General features: G+C 44.3%; 1 protein-coding gene and 1 long non-coding RNA gene across 4 annotated transcripts in view; one reads left to right on the top strand and one right to left on the bottom strand.

Annotated features, from left to right (window-relative positions):
* The window catches only part of LOC144773609 (transient receptor potential cation channel subfamily M member 2-like), a 1,291,174-nt gene extending 1,270,789 nt beyond the window's left edge, over positions 1-20,385 (top strand). For all 3 annotated transcript variants that reach the window (XM_078658751.1, XM_078658750.1, XM_078658752.1), the window contains one exon: positions 19,027-20,385. In XM_078658751.1, coding sequence (XP_078514877.1) covers positions 19,027-19,152 — 126 coding nt within the window. In that variant the 3' untranslated portion in view covers positions 19,153-20,385. The remainder of the gene's footprint in view (positions 1-19,026) is intronic.
* Positions 1-24,988, bottom strand: part of LOC144773610 (uncharacterized) — a 358,494-nt gene that overhangs the window by 144,993 nt on the left and 188,513 nt on the right. The window lies entirely within an intron of this gene.

The raw sequence follows: 24,988 nt of genomic DNA, 5'->3' as shown, positions 1-24,988 counted from the left end.
CGATCTTTTCTCGGACTAGATCCCCAATCTTTGGAATCCAGACAGGTCTTGCTGGGACTGGTGGTTTTTCTTCAGTGATGGTTGGCTTTAACTTTATATTACTCAGACTTCTTCTTGTTTCATTTAAGTCCTGTAAAACAGCCAAACGGTCTTTGATATCAAAGGCTTTTTCTTCTACCACTGAAGTGTGACTATCTAAGTCCTGAATGTGCATTCTAGTACCAAACAATAGTTCGTAGGGAGTGAGACCTTTTAGAGAATTTCTTGGCAGATTGTTAAGACTACGTTGGACACTTGTTAAATGTTTGACCCACCCATCACCCGAACTTTATACCCTCGCCGTTATAGATTGCTTTATGTCGCGGTAGTGGAAAGAAAAAAACGGATTTCCCTCAGGATGGAAGAGAGAAGAGTACCGCAATGCAATGCCCATGCTGGCCATGGCCTCCTTGTAAGCCCGAGAGCTAAAAGCAGGACCCTGGTCAGAATGTAGCATGCCAATTGCGTATATGCCGATAAAGACTCGCAAATCTTTTATAACAGTTCTGGCGTCAGCCGAGCGCTGGTGTCTACATTTTAGGTGAATCTAGTCTTAATAATTATGGGAACGCATTTCTCCTGCTGGATTTCTGCGTATAGATAGCCTGATCGATGCTTTCTAATAAAGGAGTCCTGGCATTAGTCTGGTCTGGTTCACAACTGCGATCTCTGTTGCAGTCTGGACAAGCCATTGCAAAGTTATAAATTTGCAAGCTCATCCCCGGCCACCAGTATTCTGATTGTAATTCTATTAGAGATTTCAAGATCTCTTGGTGCCTCGGACCCAACCCCATGTGTGCGTCTTCTATCAAGAAGACTCTCCGGTTCGTGTTTGGAATTAATCTATCCCCCACTCCAGGGATTTGAGCAAAAGGAACGGAGTTTGCATCAATTAAGTATGTATTACTGAGTGGATAGTTGAGAGGCAATGCTGCATAGTCGCCTTTTAATGAGGCTTTTACCGACAGCATGGTTTCTCCGTCTGTGTTTTTTAGAACGCTTTTTTGTGGCTTCGGAAGCCGGTTGAACCGCTTCCTCTGTGGCTCTGTTAGCCAATGAATTCCCTGCAACGTGAATGCCATCACGTCGATGACTCTGTGTATGTATCACGTGAGTCTTTTGTAGTTCTTTCTGTAAAAGAACTACTTGTTCCCAAAGCGTTTTATGCTTGATTGTGCCACCTTTTGCATCTTTGAAGTAGTTTTGAACCCAGTTCTGCAAGTATTCATTGTAAGATTGAACGCAGTAATATGAATCGCACACTATTAGTGTGGGGTATTTGCGATCGGTATTTTCAAGCGCCATCTTAAATGCCAGTAGTTCAGCTTGCTGAGCTGTACAATCTCCTAGAGATTGGGTTTTAGTGACCAGTGGTCTAAATTTTCCTTCGTGCCAACGACCTTTAACGATCGCGCACGCAGCACTATATGCTTGTTTACCTCCAACTGCGGGTTGTGCTGATCTGTCTGTATATATTATACAGCCGTAATGTTCCAGAGGCAGGATTTCGGTCGGCAGAGGACATTCATATTCATATTGGAGAAATTCTTGTGTTTTTAAATTAGGATCAAATTTGTATACTAAGTCTGTTGCAGCAAGAGAATTAACCCATTGTATCCATCTCGGATGTAGAGCTTTAGCATTTGGAATGCTTGCCTTTGTTACTGCTTCTAGGGCAGGTACTGGTGTAACGATTATTATTCGTTTACCTTGTGCCAGGGCTCTTTCTTTTGCTACAGCAGTTTGAACCGCAGTCAGAATTTTTTCAGTTGAACTGAATTGCATTTCAGCTTGTGGGTACAAATGTGATTTGTAAGCTATTGGTACCGTTTCTCCCTCATTAGAGGTCAGGTACGTTTATCCGCATCTTCCTGGGACGACTCTGATTACAAGGTTGTGTACGTTTTCGCGAGTTTGCAATTTTGTTTTAGTTAACATGTCCGTTTGTAATGATCTTAAAATTTCTGTGTTTTTCTGAGTCCAATTGATTGGTTTGAAATCAGGTTTTATTAATTCATAGAGAGGTTTAACCCTCTCTGCATAATTTAGAATGTATGTTCTTCCGAAATTTAGGAAACCTAGTATTGATTGTAAGTTCTTTAGCGGTTTTGGTGCTTGGAGTACTGCACACTTCTCTAAGAAGTTGTCTGCAAGGCTTTTGCCTTCACTTGATAATTCATATCCTAAAAACAGGACAGTTAGGTGAGCAATTCGTGACTTTTTAAAGTTGAATTTGCACCCTTCAGCTGCGAACCCAAGTATTATGGTGTTCAATCTTTTTAAGTGAGTCTCCAGGTCATAATCTGTGAGATAGATGTCATCGACATAAGATAATGCCTCATCATCATATATTTGTAGTAACTCTGTTACCCTTGCTGAGAATAATCCTGGGCTGTTCTTGAATCCCTGTGGGAGTCTACAGAAGTGTTTTTGTGACCCCATTATTGAGAAAGCGGTCAAATACCTGCTTTCAGGTGCAATGTTTTGACAAATGAATCCATTAGAGATATCTAATGTCGTTTTATATTTTTTGCGCACGATGTTATTCATTAGTGCTTCACTATGTGAGTTTTGTACTGCAAATGTTTTACAACAGGAGTTTAGGTGTCTGTAGTCCAAAACTAGACGATATGAATCGTCTGGTTTGGAGACAGGAAACAAAGGATTGTTCATTTGTGAGGTGCATGTTTCAATCACCCCTTGATATTCAAGTTGATCGAAGATCTCCCTGACTTGCTTATTAGCTTCTTGTTTAACTGGGTACTGCCTCTGCGCAGTAGGTTGACTTTTTAACTGGATTTTATGGTGAGGAGAATCCTCATCCCATCCTACATGATTTTTATATAATGCAGGAGCTTGGGCCACTGCCCATTTTCTTGCAAATGTGTATTTTTTATGAATTGGAATATGATTTGAGAAGGCAGGCATAATCATTTCTTCGCCATGAGGGCACTCCCTGACAAACTCTGGTGGCCAGTCTTTCTCAGCTAACAGGATGTCATAGCCTTTCGAAAGGTTATCCCAAAAGAGACCCCTTACTTTCCTAGTCTTGTCCCCCTCTATACGCAATGTTATTTCGTATAATTTATGGGGTTTGCTTACTCTGGTATCTGCAGTTTCCACTTTAATGTATTCATTCGTGTCCACTGTCTCCAGAAGATTTATCAGGATCTTGCGAGCTATGGTTACTTCTGTCGCGCTGTCTAACATTGTCTGGGCCCACTCTGTTTTTCAGTTGTGTCCTCAGTATCCTCGGCATGTCTAATTTTAATACTAGCTACCTTCTTCTTTGGAAATTGTAATTTTTTACTTTGATGAGCCGGTTCCTTGTCTTTGGACTTGACGTGCTCTTCCTTGTGTTCTGACCGTCCTCTTCTTTCCGATCTCTGTGAGGAAGTCTGAAAAGATTGAGAGGGACGTGTATCAATATCTTGATATCTATCAGGTTTTTTCAAATTATCCCTATTTCTAAGGTTGTATCTTTTCTCAGAGGGCTCCCTTTGGGGAGACTTGCCTCCTCGGTCCGGAGATCTTTCTCTCCGCTGAGGAGACCTTCCTCCGGACTGGAATCTTTTTTCCCTGGGAGTGGATTGTTTATTAACCTCCCAACTCTTTTTTGCAGTATTCAGATTATTTTTAATTAAGGTTTTTTTCAGGATTTTCAGTTAGTTGGGGTTTTACTGGTTTCCCACCCAAACTATCTCTACCTAGTTCTTCATAGGATTTTTCTATGATTCTGGCAAGTTCAAATGGTTGTTCTGTTAATCTGTTTCTTTCAATTTTTGGCAGATCGCCACAAATGCTGCTTCTCCTTTTATGTTGGCTAATAATATAGCCGAGACCTGCTTGAAGTCTTTCAGTAATTTCATACCCAGAGTTAAAGCAGGTTCTGGACCGTATTCATTTTGAATCTGTCTTAGTACATCTGGTATAACCGCCATGGACGGAACACCATGTGTTTTTGTGTACATTGAAGCATAGACTGTGCCCCAAGTGTCACAGTCCTCCACATGTGGTGTGATCCCCATTGGAAGACAGTCAGAATTCTGTGTATCTCAGTAGGAGTAGTATCAGGAAATACTGCCTCTATTTGAGTGATTTTTTTTGTGCTATCCAGAATGGAATTTGTTCCTGTTTTGCGGGTATTTTGCCAATGGCCGATTGTATATTTTGTGGTGTGATTTTATTTGTGTTCCCCTGGTGAGGGGTTTGTTGTGGAATTTTTATTGCTGGTTGGACTGTTGAAGTCCGCATTACATATTGGACCAATTGTCTATGTATTTTAATTAGTAGTTTTAGCTGAGCTAAAAGTTCCCGGTCTGACATTTTATTAATGTCGGGATGTGGTGTGTAGCTGGCTAGAACCGGCCACGTGGCTCCTGGTCTACCTAGTGGACCTAGCTTGGTGATGTGATTTTGATGTTTTAGGGTGCCATTAAACCAGAGCAGGTGCTCTTGGTATGTTAGTGGGATTTCAACGTCCTCTAAAGGAGTGTATTCATCCGGAGGTTCCTCTATTTTGTAATAGTGGAATTCTTGTGTCACAGCGTGTGCTGCTGGAAAATGTATCCATGAATAGAATACCTCTGTGTGCCGATATTCATGGGCCTCTACCACGAATATGACTGTACCACCTCTTGGTGATAGTCCATTTTCTATAAGTTTAAGAGTTATAGTTCTTCTTACATTTACCGGAATGATTATAGCATTCGGGTCATTATCTTGGATGATTGTGTCATCCGCTAGGAGTTGAGCTGCTATTCTTGCTTTCTTCCCTTCGTCACTTTCCCCCATTCTACTGAAAGAAAGTTTTTTTTGTTGCAGATCAAGTTTCAAGGAAACAAAGATTAGGTGCACAATATTTTGGAACACTGTATCCTTCAACGTTGACTAAACCAAAAACTAATACAACTCCTACTATATTCCGGCGGATATTAACCTTTTACCCACTCCAGACGTCTTTTGGAGTTTTTACGGGAAAAAGGTTCTGTGTGAAAAAGCACGACTGAGTTACTCTAGTGTCTTGCGTTAGATTATCGCCTTACCAAACGTTGGGCGCCATGTAGTGTAGTTCCTATATTCCCAATAGTCTCTGTGCATTGGAATAATATAAATAGCAGTGTAGACGTAGGACTGAGGTCGACTAGGTCTCTACTGACTATATTAGACTTAATTAGTTTTGCCAGCTAGCTCAGAGGTCACTAGAAACTTTCTCGAATGTTCAGGAAAGAGTTAACTCTCTTGACTTGGACAGGAAGGGATTAGTTTCTGACAACCGCATAAACATGACAACTTTGCTCCCTCAGAATAAAGAGTGTATCTCTAGAATTGTGTGAAAACAATAGACCGCTATTTCACTCAGTCAATCGTGCATGCTTAGTTTCACCAGAGTGCAGAGAAATAGAGAGACGGGCATTTTCAATAAAAGGTGTTATTTATTGAGCAGTCTTCTTTCTCATGCAAGAGAAATGAATTGCCACGATTGCAATACTTATCATAAAGTAAAGTGCGTACAGTAAAAGGAGTATTATGAAATACTGTAAAAGCATTGATATGGTTTCTTAGCCATATGATACTTTAAAATGGATAAAATATATACATACATAAAAACATTGACTAACGTACTCAACTGGTGCTTCTAAATACGCCTACCCCGTGTACCTGACCTAAGCCTAATACGTGGGAAGGAGTAAGTAAGTTGCAGTTTAAGTTAAGTTGTTTTTTTGCCAAGGAATCTGAATCAAGAATTCTCTAAAGGGTTTAGTCCGCTCCGTACCTTGGTAATAGAATGTAGGAGGTCTTGTATCTCTTTCAGGACTCGATCTCCGAGCAACCCGCAAGGGTGACTGGAAACACCAGGGCTGGATTTCTCGGCAGGAGTAAAGACAGCGTCTCTCTCAGTGCGTCAAAAGGGAGGGGTGGCTTCCTTCGGCTCTCACATCAGCTGGGCTTCCGGGCAAGTAGATAGCCGCTCTGCTCCAAACCACCGTGTGTTTGCTTAAGGCAACATTGGTATATTTATACCTGAAAGGTGCCGGGTTTGACGTAAGGTTGGACATAAGACGTCACTAAGAACTAACAGTTCTTTCTGGACTCCAGGAGTTCTTGTTCAAATCAAAACAAAAGCAGGGGGATTCCCGGACTGCTTGAGGCTTGGTTTGTTGTACTTTCTAGGACTCTAGGGGAGTAGCCTTGCCGTATTTGGACTGCATGGGCTATTACTAAATATGGATGATTCTTATGCCTTTATAAGGATATTGTTTGTTATAACCACATAAGGGCATAAATCTGGAATATTGAATTAGGGTCCTAGATAGAAACACAACACTGCGGCTCTATGTTGAAGCTATTGACTAGCATTTTATGTTGATATTGGTCTCATGACCTACACTGCATTCTTTCCCAATCCTTGCACTACATTTCACTTATACCCTCACTTATACCCTTGCTTTCACCTATTGGGGCACAAATGTTTATTGTATAAATGATGCAATGTTTAATTCTTTGTTTTCCTTATTTATTTGCACGTACTATTCTCTCTATTCTGAATGAATGTGTACTGGGACCCCTTCCCTAATGTACCAGTATACACTCAGGTCCCAGCGACATTAATTGGGTTTATCCTTCCTTGTAACGGCAAAAAAAATAGACACATGGCAAATTAATTTCTCCTTCAAGAGCCTTCCTTGTTCTAAGATCAGTAAATGCTAGCTGTCTCCGCTGTGGTTACTCCCATTCCCTTCAGGACACAGTGCCTCAAGTTTTACCAGCTGTTAGGGACAACCTCCGGGCATCACTTAATATGTAATTCAGGAAGGCCGCAATGTTGCTAAATTCGTGATACGATCAGGACTGGACACGACTGACTGCTTTGGACGTACCATGGGTACCACCAGTGTGGTCTTCAGCACCCCACCTGGATGAAGTCTACTGGCTTCTCTGGGGACATCCAGGCATCTTTAATGGATATGTTTGATGGCTCTCTGCTTTATGGAAACAAAGCAGGCTTGTGCTTGAAACATTTCACCGAGAGCAGAGCCACAGACCGTCTTTAAATTCTTTCTGATCCCCCATGGGAATTCCAGAAACAGTTTTGAAATCTCTGTGGCTACAACAGGGGTGTCCTAATTTTGGAACACCAGACTGCCCCTCCACTCCATCAGGCTTTTCAGCCCTTTTCTCGTAAAGGCCAAAACTCTCAATGACTCCATCAACAGCAGGGACAATGTACAGCTCAGTTCCCCACCTCTCCAGCAGCCGCAATCCCCAAACACCCTGTAGTGTCCTTGTCAGCATACAGACACCCTGTCAGTGGCAGAATCAGATATTTTCTGCAGCAGTGATAGTCCATCACGAAAGACAGATGGGCCCTCCAATTTATCCACCGGGGCTCTGCCCTGCCATTCCTTTCTATCCCACCACACTGTCCACTGCCCTCAGGGTGACGTGCTAAATATACAAAAGTGACGGATGGAATGCTTGAATTAATCTCAGCCACTGGTAATTACTTGGGGCCGCATCCCAGTTAATTGTTATTTTACACACTGTGCCACCTCAGTTTGGACCCAGCTATATGCACATCAGTCTTGACCCAGCTCCAATATGAACAATCCAGCCTGAACTGCCAAACAAGGTCCGCTCTGAACCAGAACACAATCAATTCAGGACCGGTTTCATCCTTGATATGAGCTTATCAGTCGGATATAGCTTGGTCACAGTGACAGTGTGCATGGGACCCACGTCTGGGAATACCCATCCAACTAAGGGCGACATTCTAAAGAATACAAAAGTGATTGCTGGAGCACTTGAATTAATACCAGCCATGGTAATTACTCGGTCCACATCAAAGTCCATTGATATTTTGCATACCATGCCATCTCAGTTTGACCCAGCTATATGCAAATCAGTCTTGACCCTGCTCCAAGGGAAACAGTCTGGGCAGAAGTGCCACGTCAGGTCCTCACTGAACCAGAACATAAGCAATCCAGGACCCCCTGGGTCATTGATAGAGGACTATCTGTCCGTCTTACTGCTGGAAGGGCAGGCTCTTTTGGTCAAAGGAGCCACTGAAAAGGTTCCGGCATCGGAGTTAGGAACTGGGTGTCACTCTCGCTACTTCCGCGTCTTGAAGAGGGATGGATGCCTTCATCCTATCTTAGATCTTCGCCCTCTTAATGCCTTCCTGTGGAAGGACAAATTCCGGACACTTATGCTTGCCCAGGTACATAGACCCTTGAGATTAGCTGGTGGCATTGTACCTGCAGGATGCTTACATCCCAGAAAGCAAATTATATACGACTCTGCTACTCACTTCTGTAGCTGGATGACGTGGGCGCAAAGCAGAATGATACTATCTAGAAGAACTGCTCTAAAGGTTTCCAGAGTAGACTGACATATGGGGATCATTCACAAGGAGAGAAATCTGCAGTGAAACAGAGTATCCACCAGAAAGATCCCTACCAAAGGTAAGTAATTTGTTCATCTGTCAGTTGCAAAACTAAATTTTGGGATACAGAAGAACTTCTGTGACCAAAATTCTGACATTTATTTCCATTACGATCACCTATTCAAAATAGAAAAACATCAAAAAACAAATTTTTCAGTTTAATATATTCTAGAGAAGAAACAAAAGTCACTACTTCTCCCGTCAGAACAAAAAGAACATCCCAAAAAAAAGTATCTTTAGAAATTGCCACAGTTTACTAGGGTACCCTACACTGATCTCTCCAAAGCAACTCTGGTTGGGCCGTGTCATGTAGGAATCTATCAGCCCCAATCTCTCACAGGGCACACCCGAAGATAAATCTTGGTTAAGTATTAGTATCTCACCAAAGTAAAACCCTCCAAGAAGGGATCTTTTTCTCTCCAAAGTGCCAGTAGAAGGTGAAGGAAAAACAATAGGCGGCTGTCTTCCCATCCTCGCCACCTGGATTACCATATGTAGGATCTGGTCTCTCCATTCTGCTGTTCAACCAGACATCGACTCATGCCACTGGATGCTTCTACAGTAGATTCCTCACCTTGTGAATATCTCCAGACTGGATTTGCAGATTTATTTCTCAGATAATCCACTGCATGCAGGTATGTGGCGTCATGCAGTCTTCATCAGCTCTGTCCTGCCCTGAATGTGTGCTTGTTCCCTTGATTTCTGTCACTTAACAGAAAACATTTTACAAACTTTTACCAGTATGCAAGGGACACATCTTCCCTTAAAACAACTGGGTTCAAACCCTTTAGGGATTCCCACAACCAGATTTCAGTGACAGACCTGCACATGGTCTGTTTCCAGTGTCTCAGCTCCTTGCACGTCTCAACGTTATGTGACAGATGATCTCAGATGATCCCGAAGACCATCTGGAACCACAATGCCAAACTCTACGTTGCTGAGCACTGTAAGAAGGCTCGGTCCCATTCTTGGTGCTGAGGCCACTCCCAAGAGAGATCTTTATCCCACTCCATGTAAGTCAAAGAAGAAGCAACACAAGACATAAAAACATGTCTTCTCTTTTCCCTGCCACTCATCAGAAGCCATTGCATCGATACCAGGGTACCTCAAGTCACTATTGAGCCGACTCCCGCACTAGTACTGATCTAGGATGAGTTCCTCGGTCCATTGGCGACATCACAGCAAGTTCAGAAAGTTATTCAAAAAGGTTATGCAGCTAATTTTTGGTACCCTTCTGGATTCCACTAATGCGCCGTTAAGCCCCATTGTTTCAAGGGGGCCTCCAATGGGGTGAACGCCAACGGAGTCATCGCAGAAGCTGACTGTGCCTCTCATACCCATTCCATGGCCCGTCTTGATTTTGGAAACAGTGCCTACTCCGACCCATCTCCCGCCCCAGACTACCAAGAGTCCCCCATGCATCCTCTCTCGCAGCAATGTAACTGACACCAGAGGTTAATGAATAGTCCTTTTGTATGCAGAAGCGAATCTACTGTGACATTGATAAAAGTCACACCCACCTTCACCTATGCCACAGCATTTTGATTGTAACAAACTTTCTTTGCCACATAGAATTTATACCCCAGAGCCACAGCACAACATTGGTGATGATGAATCACACCTCTATGATTACAAGAATTTATTTCTGATTCTGAACCTCCAGGAGGCCAGTGGCATTGATACTTCTCCAGACACTGGCCTTAATTCCCCACCTGGCTCCTCTATGGAGGAATCTGCTTCTTTCACCATGATATTTAGAAGAATATCAGAGGTACTCGATTTCCAGATGCCTCAGTTGAGATTAAAATTAATGTGATGAATGTACTTAGTAAGGTCATGCAGCCAGGGTAGACCTTGACAGAAACAATATTCCCATTTAGTGAAAACACCCTCTTTGGCACTTGGGCGATCCTGCCAACAGCCAAACAGCCTGGTGACACCGCCCAACTCTAGGGGACACATCTTTGCTTCTGCAGCACCTAACACCAGAGAGCATTATTCTGGCTTGCACCAGCTCACTCAACCTGAATCTAGTTGAGTCGAAAATATATAAAGACATTCAGGAAACGAATGTTCTCCTCTGCCAGTTTACCCTTTTGTCCATTAACTCAAGTTGCCTCCTTGGGCATTATTCCCATGGGTTGCAGAACATGGTGATCCAGATTTTGCACGCAGTCCCAGACAACCTCTGCACCAACCACCAGTAAATAATTCAGGACGGTCAAGACACAGCAAACTACATCATTACTTACTGTCTGCGTGGGGCATATGGTACTAGCATGGTGCATCGGCATTGCACATGTACACGATGAACAGCCCCTCATGACATACCATCTGACGGCACTCATCTATTTGGAGAAAAGGAAGACTCCTCACTAGAGGGCTAAAAGAAAGCAAAGCAATAGCATGCTCTGCTTACTTTGAATCACCTGTTATGTCTGTTTACCCAACAATATTGCACCTTTAAGCACTTTGAAAGAGAGTTGCAGAAATGCCATGTCATACCTTGCCTCTGCAGCCACTGACCTCCCAGTCCTTTCAAGGAAGAGGTCAGGGATATGACTGCCAGTGTCCAGGCTCCCAACAAACTATCCACTCCCCCATATCCCTGCTGCAAAACCTTATTAATTTGCCCTCAGTGACACACTGTCGCCCACCCAATAGGAGGCAGATACGCATTTACCTCTATTTGTGGCAAAGCATCAAATCTGACGAATCATTAAAATCAGTAATGCCATGCTACTTCTTCTCCACTCCTCCAGGCATGTGGCCTATACCATAAAGGCTTCCAGCAACCTACTTGTCTATTCTCTGTCAAGAAGTTAACATTTTCCTGGAGAAGAGAGCCATTGAGAGGGTAACAGCATCAGAGATAGTGACTGGATGCTACTCCTACTACTTTCTGGTGCCAAAGAAGGACCTCTGCCCCTGATCATCTTTATCAAGAATGGCAAGTTAAAGATTCTCACCTTGACCCAAGGTCTGTCTGTCCTAGATTCAGGCACCTGGATGGTAGCACTGGATTTGCAAGATGCCTATTTCCCAGGATGCTGGTTTCTGGGCCAGGGAGGACCTGGCTTGGCAGTTCGGTCTAGACTGTTCCATTGAGGCACAGGGGCAAGACTGATTTGCATATGACTGGGTCTAAATTGGGGTGGCATGGTGAGCAAAAGAATAATGGATTTAACCCAGATCTCTTGACTGGGGTGAACGTTTGATTTATTCTGCATTCCGTCCGTCCATTTTTTTGCGTAGCACTTCTCACCCTAAGTGGGTTGGGTTTGCCCAGACATGGGTCCCTTGCTCACCGTGCCACTGGATTCAAGCTAGCCTGGCTGATGAAGGGTAATACCCAGAAAACGATCCCAGGATGCTTGTTTCTGGTCCGGGGAGGACCTGGCTTGGCAGTTTGGTCTGGATTGTTCCCATGAGGCACAGACTCAAGACTGATTTGCATATGGCTAGGCCTAAACTGGATGGCATGATGAGCAAACGAACGATTAATTTAACACAGATCTCTTGACTGGGGGTGAATGTATGATTTATTCAGCATTCCGTTAATCATTTGTTTGCGTAGCATATTTCCACATCCCGGACCTCAAACCCGCAGATAGTAACTGCTCTTTCAGGTAGGCCACAAGCACTTTCAGTCCTCTGTGCTCCCCCTTTTTCCTCACTTATGCCCTTTGGATGTTCACAAAAGTTAAGGATGGTGATAGCTGCACATCTGAGGAGGTTGTGAATACCAGTCTTTCCACACCTACACAACTTTCTGTTAACGGTGTTCTCATCTCAAATAAATGTAAGCCATTACAGACAACAGTCGACCTGTTGAGATCTCTGAAATTTACCAGCAATGTGCCAAAGTCACACCTGATTGCTTCACAGAGACTCCGTTTCTTTGGAGCCATACTGGACATGGTGATGTTTCAAGCCTTCCCTTCACCTCAATGAGTCCAGGATATTTAGGCTATAATCCTGATATTTCAATCCTTGATTTGGGTCTCTGTGAAAGTGGCTCTGAGGCTTCAGTGAATTATGCCAGATGGCATATGCAGGCTCTGCAATGGGATCTGAAGTCTCAGTGGGCTGAGCACAGAGGGAAATTCTATCCAAGTGTTGGAGAGACTGCACAAGATCCAGAGTAGTGAGTACTGGAACGCAACTGGTCTGGATGCAGACCATCCCCCTACGCCACCCAGGCCTACCGGCGGTCATGATGGATGAATCATTGCTAGGTTGGGGAAGGCATCTGGGAGAGGGGGGGGAAGTCAGAGGACTCTGGTCTCTGGCTGAAACCCACCTTCACGTAACTTGTTGGAGGTTGCAGGCGATTTGCTTGCAGGCTTTCCTCCAGTCCATGAAGGAGGTGCAGGTACAATTTCTTACAGATAACACCACCGCAATGTAGTACTGCAGCAAACAGGGGGAGTTGAGGTTGTAGGTCCTGTGCCAAGAATGAATAGTCAGGGAGTCTGTCTGGTTGTACAACTCCTGGCAGGGTCTTTAAATGACAGTGCATTGTCTAGCAAATCACAAATGACAACTAGATTCTGGGGTGGCACAGGACGCCTTCCAGAAATGGGTGTCATCTTTTCACATCTTCCGAGAACACACAGCGTTCAAGCTTTTGCACAATAAAGGTCTTCCTCAGAGATGCCTTTCAGTTGGACTGGAGTTTGGGACTCTTGTACACATTCACCCCTCTACCTCTCTTGTCAAACGCTCTGAAGATCAGGAACGACCAGGGATAAGTCATCCTAGTGACTCCTTGATGGGGCCAGGGGAGTGTGGTACCCAGAACTTCTGGCAATTAACATCTTTTCTCTGATTCAGCTGCCTCTTTGGGAGGATCTCCAGCTGAGTGAGCTAAAGAATGGTGATGGATTAAACCCAGATCAGTTGACTGGGGGTGAGTGTTTGATTTGCTCAAACCCTCCGTCCATCATCCCCTTTTGTATCGCTTTGTTCGCCCTAAGTGTGGCAGGGTATGCTCAGACGTGAGTTCCTTGCTCACTTGGCCACTGGATTCAAGATAGCCTGGCTGATGAGGATTATGAATCCGAAACCGGTCCCAGGATGCTTGTTTCTGGTCCAGGGAAGCAATGGCTTGGCAGTTCGGGCTGGACTGTTCCCATGAGGCACAGGGTCAGACTGATTTGCATATAGCCATGTCTGAACTGGGGTGGCTGAGTGAGCTAAAGAATGGTGATGGATTAAACCCAGATCAGTTGACTGGGGGTGAGTGTTTGATTTGCTCAAACACTCCGTCCATCATCCCCTTTTGTATCGCTAGGATCTCCAGTTACACATCAATAATTGTAAATCAAACAGCAACAGTTGACTGCTTTTGACGTACCTCCCAAATTGGTAAAGGTCATTCCGGGATCCATGTGTCCCTCCACCAAAACCCTCTATGCAGGACACAGAGAAATTTGTTGTTTGGTGTTCCTCCAGCCATATTAAAGACCTTGTAGGCCCAGTTGTCTGATGTTCTTTTTTTCCTAGACTTTAGCCCAGCAAGGCCTTGCTGTGGTAACTGTAAAAGGTTTATCTGCTTGCCTGTGGTTGCTTGATCAGCTATCTTGATTCACGTCGGCTGTTGTGATGTGATTGTAGAAAGGGCTGGGCGATATGTTCCAGCCAAAGCCCTTTGTGATGCCCCAGTGGAGCCTCGGTCTGGTTCTTAAATTTCTATTGTGCACTCCATTCAAGCCTATGCACAGCTGCTGCTTGAGTTTGCTCACATTGAAGGCAGTGTTCCTCATTGCGATTACGTCAGTTCATCACATGAGTGAGCTGCAAGTGCTTTCTATCCACCAACCATACACCACAATCTTCCCAGACAAATTGGGGCTAAGTACCATAGCAGCATTTGTTTCAAAATTTGTAACACACTTTCACATTGGGCAGTCTGTTACCCTGCCAACCTTTTTCACTCCTCCTCATCCATCCAAGGAGGAAGAGAGACTCCATCGCTTAGACCCTATGACAGCCCTTCCTCTCTATATTGATCACACTAAAGATCACCGAGTGGACAATAACCTCTTTCTGGCTTTCTCTGGTACTCAGAAAGCAAGGGATGTGCTGAAATGGACTAGCCAAGGGTGACCTAAATAGGACTCTAGGCTGTGTTTGTCAGCAGGCACCTAGTAGGTGTTTATAGAGCCCTCACCCACCATCCTGGTTGGTGGCATGCTTCATCGGGCCCACCCAGTGACCCTTAGCGTGTCCCGGTTGTGCTACGACGCCTGATTACAGCAGAGCAGGTATGTTGCTGAGAGTGCAGTGTGGTGTGTGAAGTTGTGAAGATTAAAACGGCTTCACGGTGTTCCCAGTACCTGAGGGTAAATTAAATTTTAATAACTGGGTCTCCGTATGCGGTTAAAAACAAGGCAGTTTGATGTTATGGTGGTGGAGTTACGACCACCTACATCTAGTCTAGATCGACATGTTTCAGCCAGTGCCTTCTGTATGCTGGCTTTCCTCAGAACCATAAAGAGTGAGTGCAGAATAAAAATAAGTTATTATACTTTTAAGTGTGTTTTTCGATTGTGTCGCACTCACTAAGGTGCTCTAGGTGTATGAGGGGATTCCCTCATCAAGCATACCTTAACATGTAGGACAAACACGTGGGACAAGGACGGGACATAGAGAAGAGTCAGTTAGCATATGTCTTAAAGGTCACTAGACATTATTGCTGGTTTAGAAGTGCTTCGTGGGGAGGAAGGACTAAAATTTGGCTAAAGTGTAACAGCATGGGTGGTGCTGTTACTGATTTAATCGGGAGATCATGGCGTGGTGAGGCTAGAGAGCGAGCATCACACACTGAGGTGGCATGAGCGCAAGTAAAAAATGTATCTCACGCTGGCGAGTTGCCTGGTATGCCTCCTGGAGTGAATCGGCATGGGGATGACCCTGAAAGGGACCACTGAGAGTTGGAACCTGTGAGGAGAGAAACGCTTACCCGGTTGATGCGTAGGATGTAGCATACTGACACGAAATGTTGATCAATGCCTGCTGGGTACCTGTAGTGCAGCCTTCAACCTCGAGCTTGAATGAGGGTTCGCGGCGTGGTTATATATTGTGTACAAGTGCCGGCACCTGGAGGAGAGGAAATGGTGGAGAGAGTCTCGTGCTAGCACTCTCTCCTATGCGCATGCGCGGAATAGAGACATACTTGTGCATGCGCAGTGTGGGCGGTTTTTAGCGCATGCACGGTAGTTCTCATTATCGCGTGAGGCGTAGGCACGTTTGCTATTGGTATGGCGCTGTGGATGTGAGCCCTAAATAGAGGCATTGGTACCCTGTGAGGGCACATGCAAATAAAGAAGGGCATGGTGATGAAGTTGGCACCCTGAAGTATAAGTGCCTCTCGAACGTCAAGGGGACAGGGTGGTGAAATGGCGCAGTGGTAAGCGCAGTGGGTGGTGGATAGTGGGTCATGGCCCAGACAGTGGGCTAGGCAGCGCATATAAGGTTCACACATTTAAGGAGTTCCAAGGTATGGCATCGTTCAGTCCATGTTTGTGACGGGCAAGACAGTAGATCCACTGTTTCTTACTGAGGAGGAACTTGTCGTTGTCATTCCTGTTGGCGGTGAACTGTTCAATCACAGTCCAAGTTAGATCGTTGGGAGTGTGGTTGAAGTTGATGAAGTGTTCAGTCAATTTGCTTGTTTTTCTTGCATCAGAAGGTGCTTCTCTTCTGTGTTCCACCACTCATGTGCGTACTTTGCGTGTGGTCATACCTATGTAGCGGAGGCCACACGGGCATGTCAGGAGGTATACCGCATTACATGAGTTACAGTTGGTGTGGTTGCGTTGGGTCCATGTTTTGCCTAGTTCCAAGTCTAGGGTTTTGGTGTGTCGGGTAAGATGGCATACACTGCAGTCATTGCAGGGGTAGTGTCCTGTGACTTTTGGGAGGCCCCAAGTGTTGAGAATGGTGTTGGTTCCCACGGTGTTTTGGGTGGACACTAGTTGGTCTCAGGTTGGTTGATCTTTTGTAGGCGAAACGTGGTGTTTCCCACGTCTTGGGGCCTGAGTTAATGATCTTCCAGTGCTTGTGGATGATCTTCGCAACCTGGTTGGAGGCAGTGTTCTATGTCGTTACACAGGTGAAGGGTTGTTCTTGGGGCTCTTTGATGACTGTTTCTAGGAGTGCATCCCTGTTCTGGTTTCGGGCTCTTTTATTGGTCTTGGCGATGATGGCCTTGGGGTAACCACGTTCCCCAAGCTTCTGTGCCAGGGTGGTAGATTGTTTCTTGTAATTTGCTAGTTGGCTGCAGTTTCTCCGGATACGCAGAAACTGGCCATAAGGGAGATTCTCCCTGAGGGGTCTGGGGTGGAAGCTTTCAAAGTGTAGTAGCGAGTTCCTAGCTGTTGGTTTGTGGTATGTGGTGGTCGTGAGGAGCCCATCTTAGGCCGTGATGTTGAGGTCCAGGAATGCTATGGTTGTGGCGCTAGCGGTGCTGGTAAACCTCAAGTAGGGGTCTCTGTTGTTCAGCCAGGTGAGGAAGCTCTCCAGGGTTTGATGTGAGCCTTGCCAGATGATGAGGATATCATCAATGTATCTGCGCCATTTCTTGATGTTGGCGGTGTAAGGGTTAGTGTTGGTCATAACATGGGTCTGTTCAAAATGGTGGACGTACAGTCCGGCTACGCTAGCGGCAAAAACACTGCCCATAGATGTACCGTTAGTCTGCAGGTCGTAGGTTCCCAAGTATTCAAAGTAGTTATCCTTGAGCGCAAGGGTAACTATTTAGGTCACCTATTTAGGTCACCCTTGGCTAGTCCTTGTTGATACTACATATAACCCCTGGGGATCTGGACTAGCTATCTAGTCCTCCCCCTCTCCCTTGATATACGCATGTGCTGAAATGGCCCGATAGATTGTTCTTTGTATAAAGTTCTGCTATTACATTTCCAAGAAACAGTCTCAATAAGGCCTGTGTGCTCATTCCACCAGAGACAAAGCTGCTACCACTGCGCAAGCATGCAGAATGCCTGCTTTGGACATGTGCCAGGCTGCAGCATGGGCATCCATGCCCAGGTTCACGAAACACTGCTGCCTGGATAGCTTACTCCAGTGAGAGGGCACATTTTGACCTGAGCCATTCCACAGACCCACCACCTGGGGAGGTGCTGCTTTATCTATTCGCAAGGCAAAGAATCTGTGGTTCCATCAGAAGAACAAGTTATTTACTTTCGGTAACACATTTTTGTGATGGAATCTCTATCTACAGATTCCTCACTGATCCACCCTCCTCACCATCCTATGGAATGTACTCTTGTGCATTCTAAAAAGCTTCCAACTTAGACACCTACCCACTGGCAAGATCTGATTCCTAAGGGCTTTGTGTCTGACGGCGTGAACAGATACCAGAAAGAAACTGACGCTGTCATGTGGAAGCAACGGTTATATTGTGACCCTATGTCACTTCCGTCGTGGGATAAAGCTGATGCGGAGCAGCACAACACCAGCTACTGACGCTCGTAGGAATTGCTGAGAAAAAAATCTCCAGATCAAATCTGGACCCTGGAAGTATTTTGAAGGTGGGAAATCTATTGTTCGTTTGATTACCTATCAGAAAGGGGATTGCAAAAGGGAAGTCACATGTTTATTTAAACCAGTGTGCCCAAAAGCAACATGGAAATATAACAAAAACATAGGTTTTTTTCTATTGCTAGCACAAAGTGATAATTTGCAGTGGTTTACAGTATTGAAAGGGAACTTCCATTCCTTTTCCTATCCAATGTGGACTAATCCCCATGCATTGTATTACCGTCTTAATATTTTTATCTATCCATTAATTTAAGAGTTTTTTGTGCTAGTATGGTAACTCATGCCTGTTCAGAGTGATAAGAAATCCCCATTTTTAGACAGCTATTTGGCATAGCAGGGCACAATTAATGGTTTTAACGGGCTGTCAATAGCGGGTCACCAAGAGTATTCCTATCGCCAGTAGTGGATTGTAGAGAAGAACTTGCATGGTGCACTGGTTTCCACCACTGAGAAGAAGGTTGCTCTTATTGTTAAGTTTGCCGGTTGAATGGAGGAGCCTGGCCCTTGGTGTATTCTATGTCCATTTAATTGGTGACCCCAATCTAAAGCTTTGAAAGGAAAACATTGTGTTTCTTTTAATAAAAGATCATATGGCATGGTCTTGTGATTGCGGTGTTCCGGGTTGAATGAAGAGGATCTTGTCCTGGTCTGGTGGGGTGCCTCATTGATAGTGGACCACAATTCAAAGTTTTGCATACGTTGACCTCAATTCAAAGTTTTGCATACGTAGACTTCAGAGTGTTGATTGCACCAAAGATTTATTAACAGGTGTTGACTGCGAGTATGGTCAACGGGTGGATCTTGACAGTTGCGAACGCTGGGCTTGATTCACTTGACTTTATATTGTGTATAGATGCATCTGGCTGCTTTAAGTGGGTATCTAATACCTTGTGAAAATTGGCTCAATGTTGAAAGTGTGTTCTGGGTGGAGCGGGTCCAGTGTTCTACTGTAAAGTTCTTTCTATGTCTTACAGAGTCTTCCTGATCTCAAATCCACTAATTCCATCCGCTGGCAGATTGTGGACCAGAAGATCCCCCTCTTCGCAAACATGAAGGATATCATGCAGAAGCTAGCAAGGAAGCTCGATTCACACTACTGAACTTGGTATGCTTCAGAGGCTCCCACAGGGGAGGACTTCAGCCTTCTATGTATCCGGCAGCTCTTCAAGGTCTTTCGGTGTACATTGGGTCGTGGTCTTAGAGATGGAGTCCTCCATTGTCGCAATGGGCCGATAGTTCTACCCTAATTCTTTTTATTATCTTTCAAAGCACAAACACTTCCTGGAAAGTAGGTACTGATGTCTGCGATCTGTACTTTTCAAATCACTGTTGATGAGTTTGTTACTGTCCCAAGATTATGTTGTGACACTTTTCAAGCTCAGACCAGGCTCCCTTCAGCCATGTTGTATCAGGGCTTAGCTCATCGACGTTTATAGATGTGCTCTTGGGCTCTCTCGCTGGTGGTCTCCACCAAGGGCATTTACACGTCTCTTCATGAGGCAGACAGGCAGTCATTGTGGATACAATGCCAGTATTGTAGACACGCGCAGTCATTACCTAAAAAACATCGTAGACGTGACACTGAGGTGAGGTGTTGCCATAAGAACAGCTCCTGCCTGGGAGGGACTAAGACACAGTCTGGTGGAAGAGGAGAGGTTTGCACTGCTTAGAAACACCTATCAGAAGGTCACACTCTGATTGACAATCCCCTTGAAGCACTTCTAATCAGGAATCTTGCGTGTAGAGTTGCTGATGCCTCATCCTGTAATGGCTTAGGACATCCAAGCTGCTGCAAAGTCTCAACCTTAATCACTGCATGTTTCATCAGTAAAAAGATGGACCTGCTGATGCAGGGTGAGTAAACAGCTCAAACTCCATTATGTTACTTCAAGTAAAAGACACAAAAAGGATTTCAGATTTGAACATCACGTCAGTGTAAACAAATGCCCTCAGGGGCTTCCCTCCAGTGGATGACCTCTGACCCATCAGTGTTAAAATATCCATTGGTAAGTCAAAACTCAATGGGTGGCCCTGTCTGATAACTAGAGGTAGGCAAAAAGTGGACACCATTTGGAGCTGAAGTCTGCTATGCTATTTTATTAGAGGACACACTCCCCTCCATGGGAATATCAAGGAATCTTTTTGACCCATTGAGTTACCACACTAGTAATTCTCTGGTTAGGTTGTTCTAGGGGAATTTCAATAAGTTGTTTTGACGAACATGTTTACACTAATCACTTAATATATTTATATCAAATAATAATGCAATAGCTTTTTTGTGTTGATTACGCAAATATGTTTTTTTCGAACAACAATAAAAATGCAGGCTGTTGAAAGGGTGAAGATTTCTTTTTTAATACTATCATATGGAAAGAAGACTCAGTTACCACTGTTTTGGAGATTTATTTGTGTCATGTTAATGTGTTATTATGTCAGTGTTACAGTTGAACTTTTAATATTGGTCAGATTACTTTTTTATTTTTTAGTGTTTTATATAGCGTGAACTTGACTTGAATTGGGTAGCACCACTTGCTTTACATGAGGACATATTCATTTTTGTTAGGCATGGGGAGATTAAGTGATTTACCCGGAATCACAAGATGTTCATTGTCGAGACTCAAACCTGGTTCCCCAGATTAGAGGTCAACCGCCCTAGCCATTAGGCCAACTCCTCTCCCCTGGAAATACACCTTAGTCCTCGATATTATGACTAATTATAGAGGGATGAGCTAATATTTTACTATTGAGGATACCCCTTACTGAACAAATGTCATGTCACCAACCACCAGAGAAACTCAGGACCACAATTGCTGTAGGAAGGCCATGGTCACCTTTTCTGCTCTAACTTGTTACTCTCCTCACAGTTATTAACCCTTCCTCGCATTGATTAAACAATTCAATACAGAATCTGCAGCAAAAAATGTATTACCCCGTTCAGTTATAGCATGACAAAATCTCTTTAATCAATTGAATAAGTGTTAAATAAAAGTTTTGTGAGTTCTAAATTTGGTACAAAAAGTTCCAAAATCAGAGTAAGCAATCACCCAAATAGTCCATTAGTTATTGAAAACAAGGTGCCTATTTTGCAGCCAAAGTTCCCATGGCAAAGGAGGAATGAAACATGTCCTCAACCCCTCCTCTGAAGGCAATCAACAGAGGCCAATTAAAACGTTGACACACCTTTCTGTGAAACTCCTTGTTAACTGCTCCCCCTTCATGAGGGCTGTATATTTTTATGCAGGTTTAAATTAGCAGACAATCCGGACTCAGAGCTTGGCATAGGGATCAGGAACTAGCGGGATCCAATCCATCCCCCATATATACATTGACTTCACTGCAGAGCTTGGTCCAGAGATAGAGGACCTTTGACCCTGTCACCAGGCAGGTCGCTCCCCTCGCCACCACACAGCCCCACATGTGTGCCATGAACCCGCTGCTGCCCATCACAAGCTGGCTCGTGCCCCGCTCATTCTGCTACATTACTGCCTGTAATATTGTCTGTCTCACTGTGTCTTGTCCTTTTTTTCTCTCATTTATACCGTTTGTATTGCGGTCTTGCCCGTTTTTGTAATTCCATGGTTGCGTTGTTGTTTTGTCGTTGTTGTCCCTTTTGCCCCCTTTTCCTTCTGTTAAACCCCTGCCTCGCTTTTCCCGCCTCTGCGTCCCCTGCAGCCCCGCCCCCGCAAACCCATTCGCCGCCCCGGCCTCCCAGCTGCTCCGCCCTCCCACATCCCCTCATATGGAGGCCACGCAGCGGCCGCACGCAGAGTGCGCACTGCTGGCGCACCAAAGGCACGCCTAAGGGAAGCCCGTCTGTGCCTGGCCCGTGTCCAGTGCCAGGACCCCTGGCCCCCGTGAACCCCACGACGCCCGCACCCTCCACGCACTCAGTTCAGTTCAAATAACTTTATTCGATTAAAAAAAGAATCCTAAAAGTATACAATTTAAAAAATTCATACATACGAATCACAAATGGTATTTCATATTCAATGGTTTAGAGGCAAAGCGCAATATATCATATCAAAAGCATAAAATCAGTAAAACTTATTCATAGTTCATAGCGATTCCTAATTTATAAAAGCAGATCTGAAAAAACTGAGCATAGAACTACATGTAGCAGCAGTTGATAACGATCTCAAATACTCAAAACCTTCCTTATATGTGCATGGTCGAATATCCCTCAAGAGAGGTTTAATACAGCGATCTCTGGGACTTTATAGAACGAACAAAAAATCACAAAGGGCACTCTGCCTTGTTGAGCTACATTATTGCATGGGCAAGCGGGTAGCCTCTCGCACCAACCCCCTTGCTTAGGGAAGGCCACTCAAAAGTGCAGTGCATTCAACCGAAGTCTCGTCAAATAAAAACGCCATTGTGTATGTATTGTAAAAGACAAATCAAACTGTTGCTGTAGTATAACTGCTTGGTCTGACGCGTGTTTATCTTGTCTGGACAAACCTAGGGCAGTAAAATATACGTTCTTGATGACCATCTTCATGTCCGGTTTATTAGAATCAGGGTTTTCATTAAAAAAATCCAGGCCTATTTTATAAAAAGGTTTCCTTCACATAATGTAACCATGGTATCATCTTCGCCTTATCGAGATTCATACAATCTTTTAAGATTTCTTTTGAAAACAGCAAATCTTATGAGGTCCATATTTTCCCCCATAGAAGAACGGGGGGACAAATGGATTCGATCACTCACGAAGTCTAAACCCACCTCGGAATGACAGACAATATTTGGAGAACTATTTGGAATAGATAGGAAGTTTTAAAAATTTGTTCTCCATAATTTGTATTTGTGCACTTTTGTGGTATCCCCATACCCCTGCCCCGTAGGTCGCTACTGGCAAACATTTGGATTTATACAAGGTCTTGAGCTCCGCTATTGGTTTTTGACCCAGTTTACTGGCGAATCGGAAAAGGCCCTCTATCAATCTACTTGTCTTTTGGGGGCGGGTTCTTATCAAATGGTCCCAATTCAGTGTTTTATTTAAAAGATTTCCTAAATAGTTAAAATTTGGGACTTTCTCGATGACCATGTTATCAACAGTATATTTATGAGTTTTAGATCTATTTGAGCCACAAGCCATTGTGAATGATTTAGTAAAATTAACCTTAAGATCTAATCCTAACCTGAACCCGTTAAAAGCATTCAGACATTTTTGCATACTGTTAAGGTCATCAACACAGTATCGTCCGCGTAAGACAATAAGGGTATGTAGTTGCCATTTGTTTTAGGAAAATCTAAACCTTGTTGCAATAAAACATTTTCCAAACCATTTGTGTATACTAAAAACAAAAAAAGGGGCCAGATTACAGCCCTGACGGACACCTTCAGTTGAGGCGATGGGCCCGGTTTTTTCACCACCTGGACCATATCGAATGGCTACAGATGTAGCAGCATGTAGTCTGCGCAACAAAGTGACAAGCGACTCCTCAAATCCCATAGACACCATCAGTGACCACAGTTTTCCCCGGCACACAGTGTCAAATGCACTGGATAAGTCCATAAAGGCCAAGTGGATTGGGACGCCCTTGGCCTTTATGTACTTAACCATGATCATGGCCAGGTTGAGGCACTGTTCCGTAGTCCCCCCTGCCTCTCCTAAAGGCATATTGGCTATCCACAATAATGCCTGAGGCATTCGCTCATGTCTTCTGGCGTACTAGTATTACTCTCCCCAATAGTTTACAAGAAGCATCTATTAGAGAGATTGGCCTATAACAACAGAGGTCGCTTCTATTTCCTTTTTTGAAAATAGGCACAAGTACCGCCTCTTTACATGAGGATGGAATGCGTCTCACAATTGTCACCTTAAAAACATTAAGCAGCAGGGGTGCCCAGACTTGGGGATTATTTTTAAATAGATCCAGGGGTACAACATCAGGCCCTGGTTTCTTGAGGGAGATACCTTTTCTCAAAGCCTCCTCCACTTCACCCAACGAAAGCGATAAACTAAGCTGTCGTGCAGTCTGGATATTAAAAGGAACATCGTCCTCACGCTCATTTGTTTTTTGTTTGGTTTTTTTTCATTATAAAATGCATTTTTCCAAGGAATATAATAAATGTTACAGCACACTTATACAAATTATATCATTTGTTAATGAAATGCCCTTAGGGTTAATTATCTTAGAGTAATGGGCCTCCCAGACCTCCCGAGTTATGTGCGTGACAATGGTCCTATTTTCGTAACTGAAAAGCGGGCTATTTAAAACCTCCCAAAATATCCTACTATCTCTCAAGTCACTAGCTTTCTCAAGGTCATACCAAGCCTGCTTTTTCAGTTCTACTTTCCTTTTTTCAATGGCCTTTTTATAGATTTGCCATGCTTTCGTAACCATTATTTTATCCCGTGGGACTACATGTAATGCCTTCAAAGTTGTTTGGGCTGCAGAACATTCGGCGTTGAACCATTTGATATCAGGTGGGCTACACTTCCTGGCCGGTTTAGGCAAATTTGTAGCCACTCTTACAAAGAACTTCAAAGTTCTGTAGTATCAGTTCTGGCTCAGTGATAACCGTCGGACAACTCATCACTTGCAATTAATTAGCTTTAAAAATCATTTCCTCCAATACCTTAGCGTCAATCTTATCCCATTTTAACCTTATCCCTTGATTATGATTATATTTCATTGGATGTTCAAGGGACTTTTTCCTAGATACCACCTCCACGCACTCCACGCCGGACGATCACACACCTGCTGCCTAGCCGCCCGAAGCGCACCCATGGACCCTTCTCCTGCCGTTACTGCAGCTTCACCAGCATCCGGTCTGCCAAACCACCATCCAAAGATCCCAACCAGCTCGGATGCATCCTCCTCAACACCCGCTCTGCATGCAAACACGCCATAGAACTCTGGGACCTATTGGACTTCAACACTCCAGACGTCGCCTTCCTGACGAAGAACTGGCTGAACCACTCCTCGGCAC

Source organism: Lissotriton helveticus, chromosome 8, assembly GCF_964261635.1.
Source record: "Lissotriton helveticus chromosome 8, aLisHel1.1, whole genome shotgun sequence".
Taxonomy (NCBI): domain Eukaryota; kingdom Metazoa; phylum Chordata; class Amphibia; order Caudata; family Salamandridae; genus Lissotriton; species Lissotriton helveticus.
The sequence above is the reverse complement of the archived record's forward strand: the minus strand, read 5'-3'. Positions and strand labels throughout refer to the sequence as shown.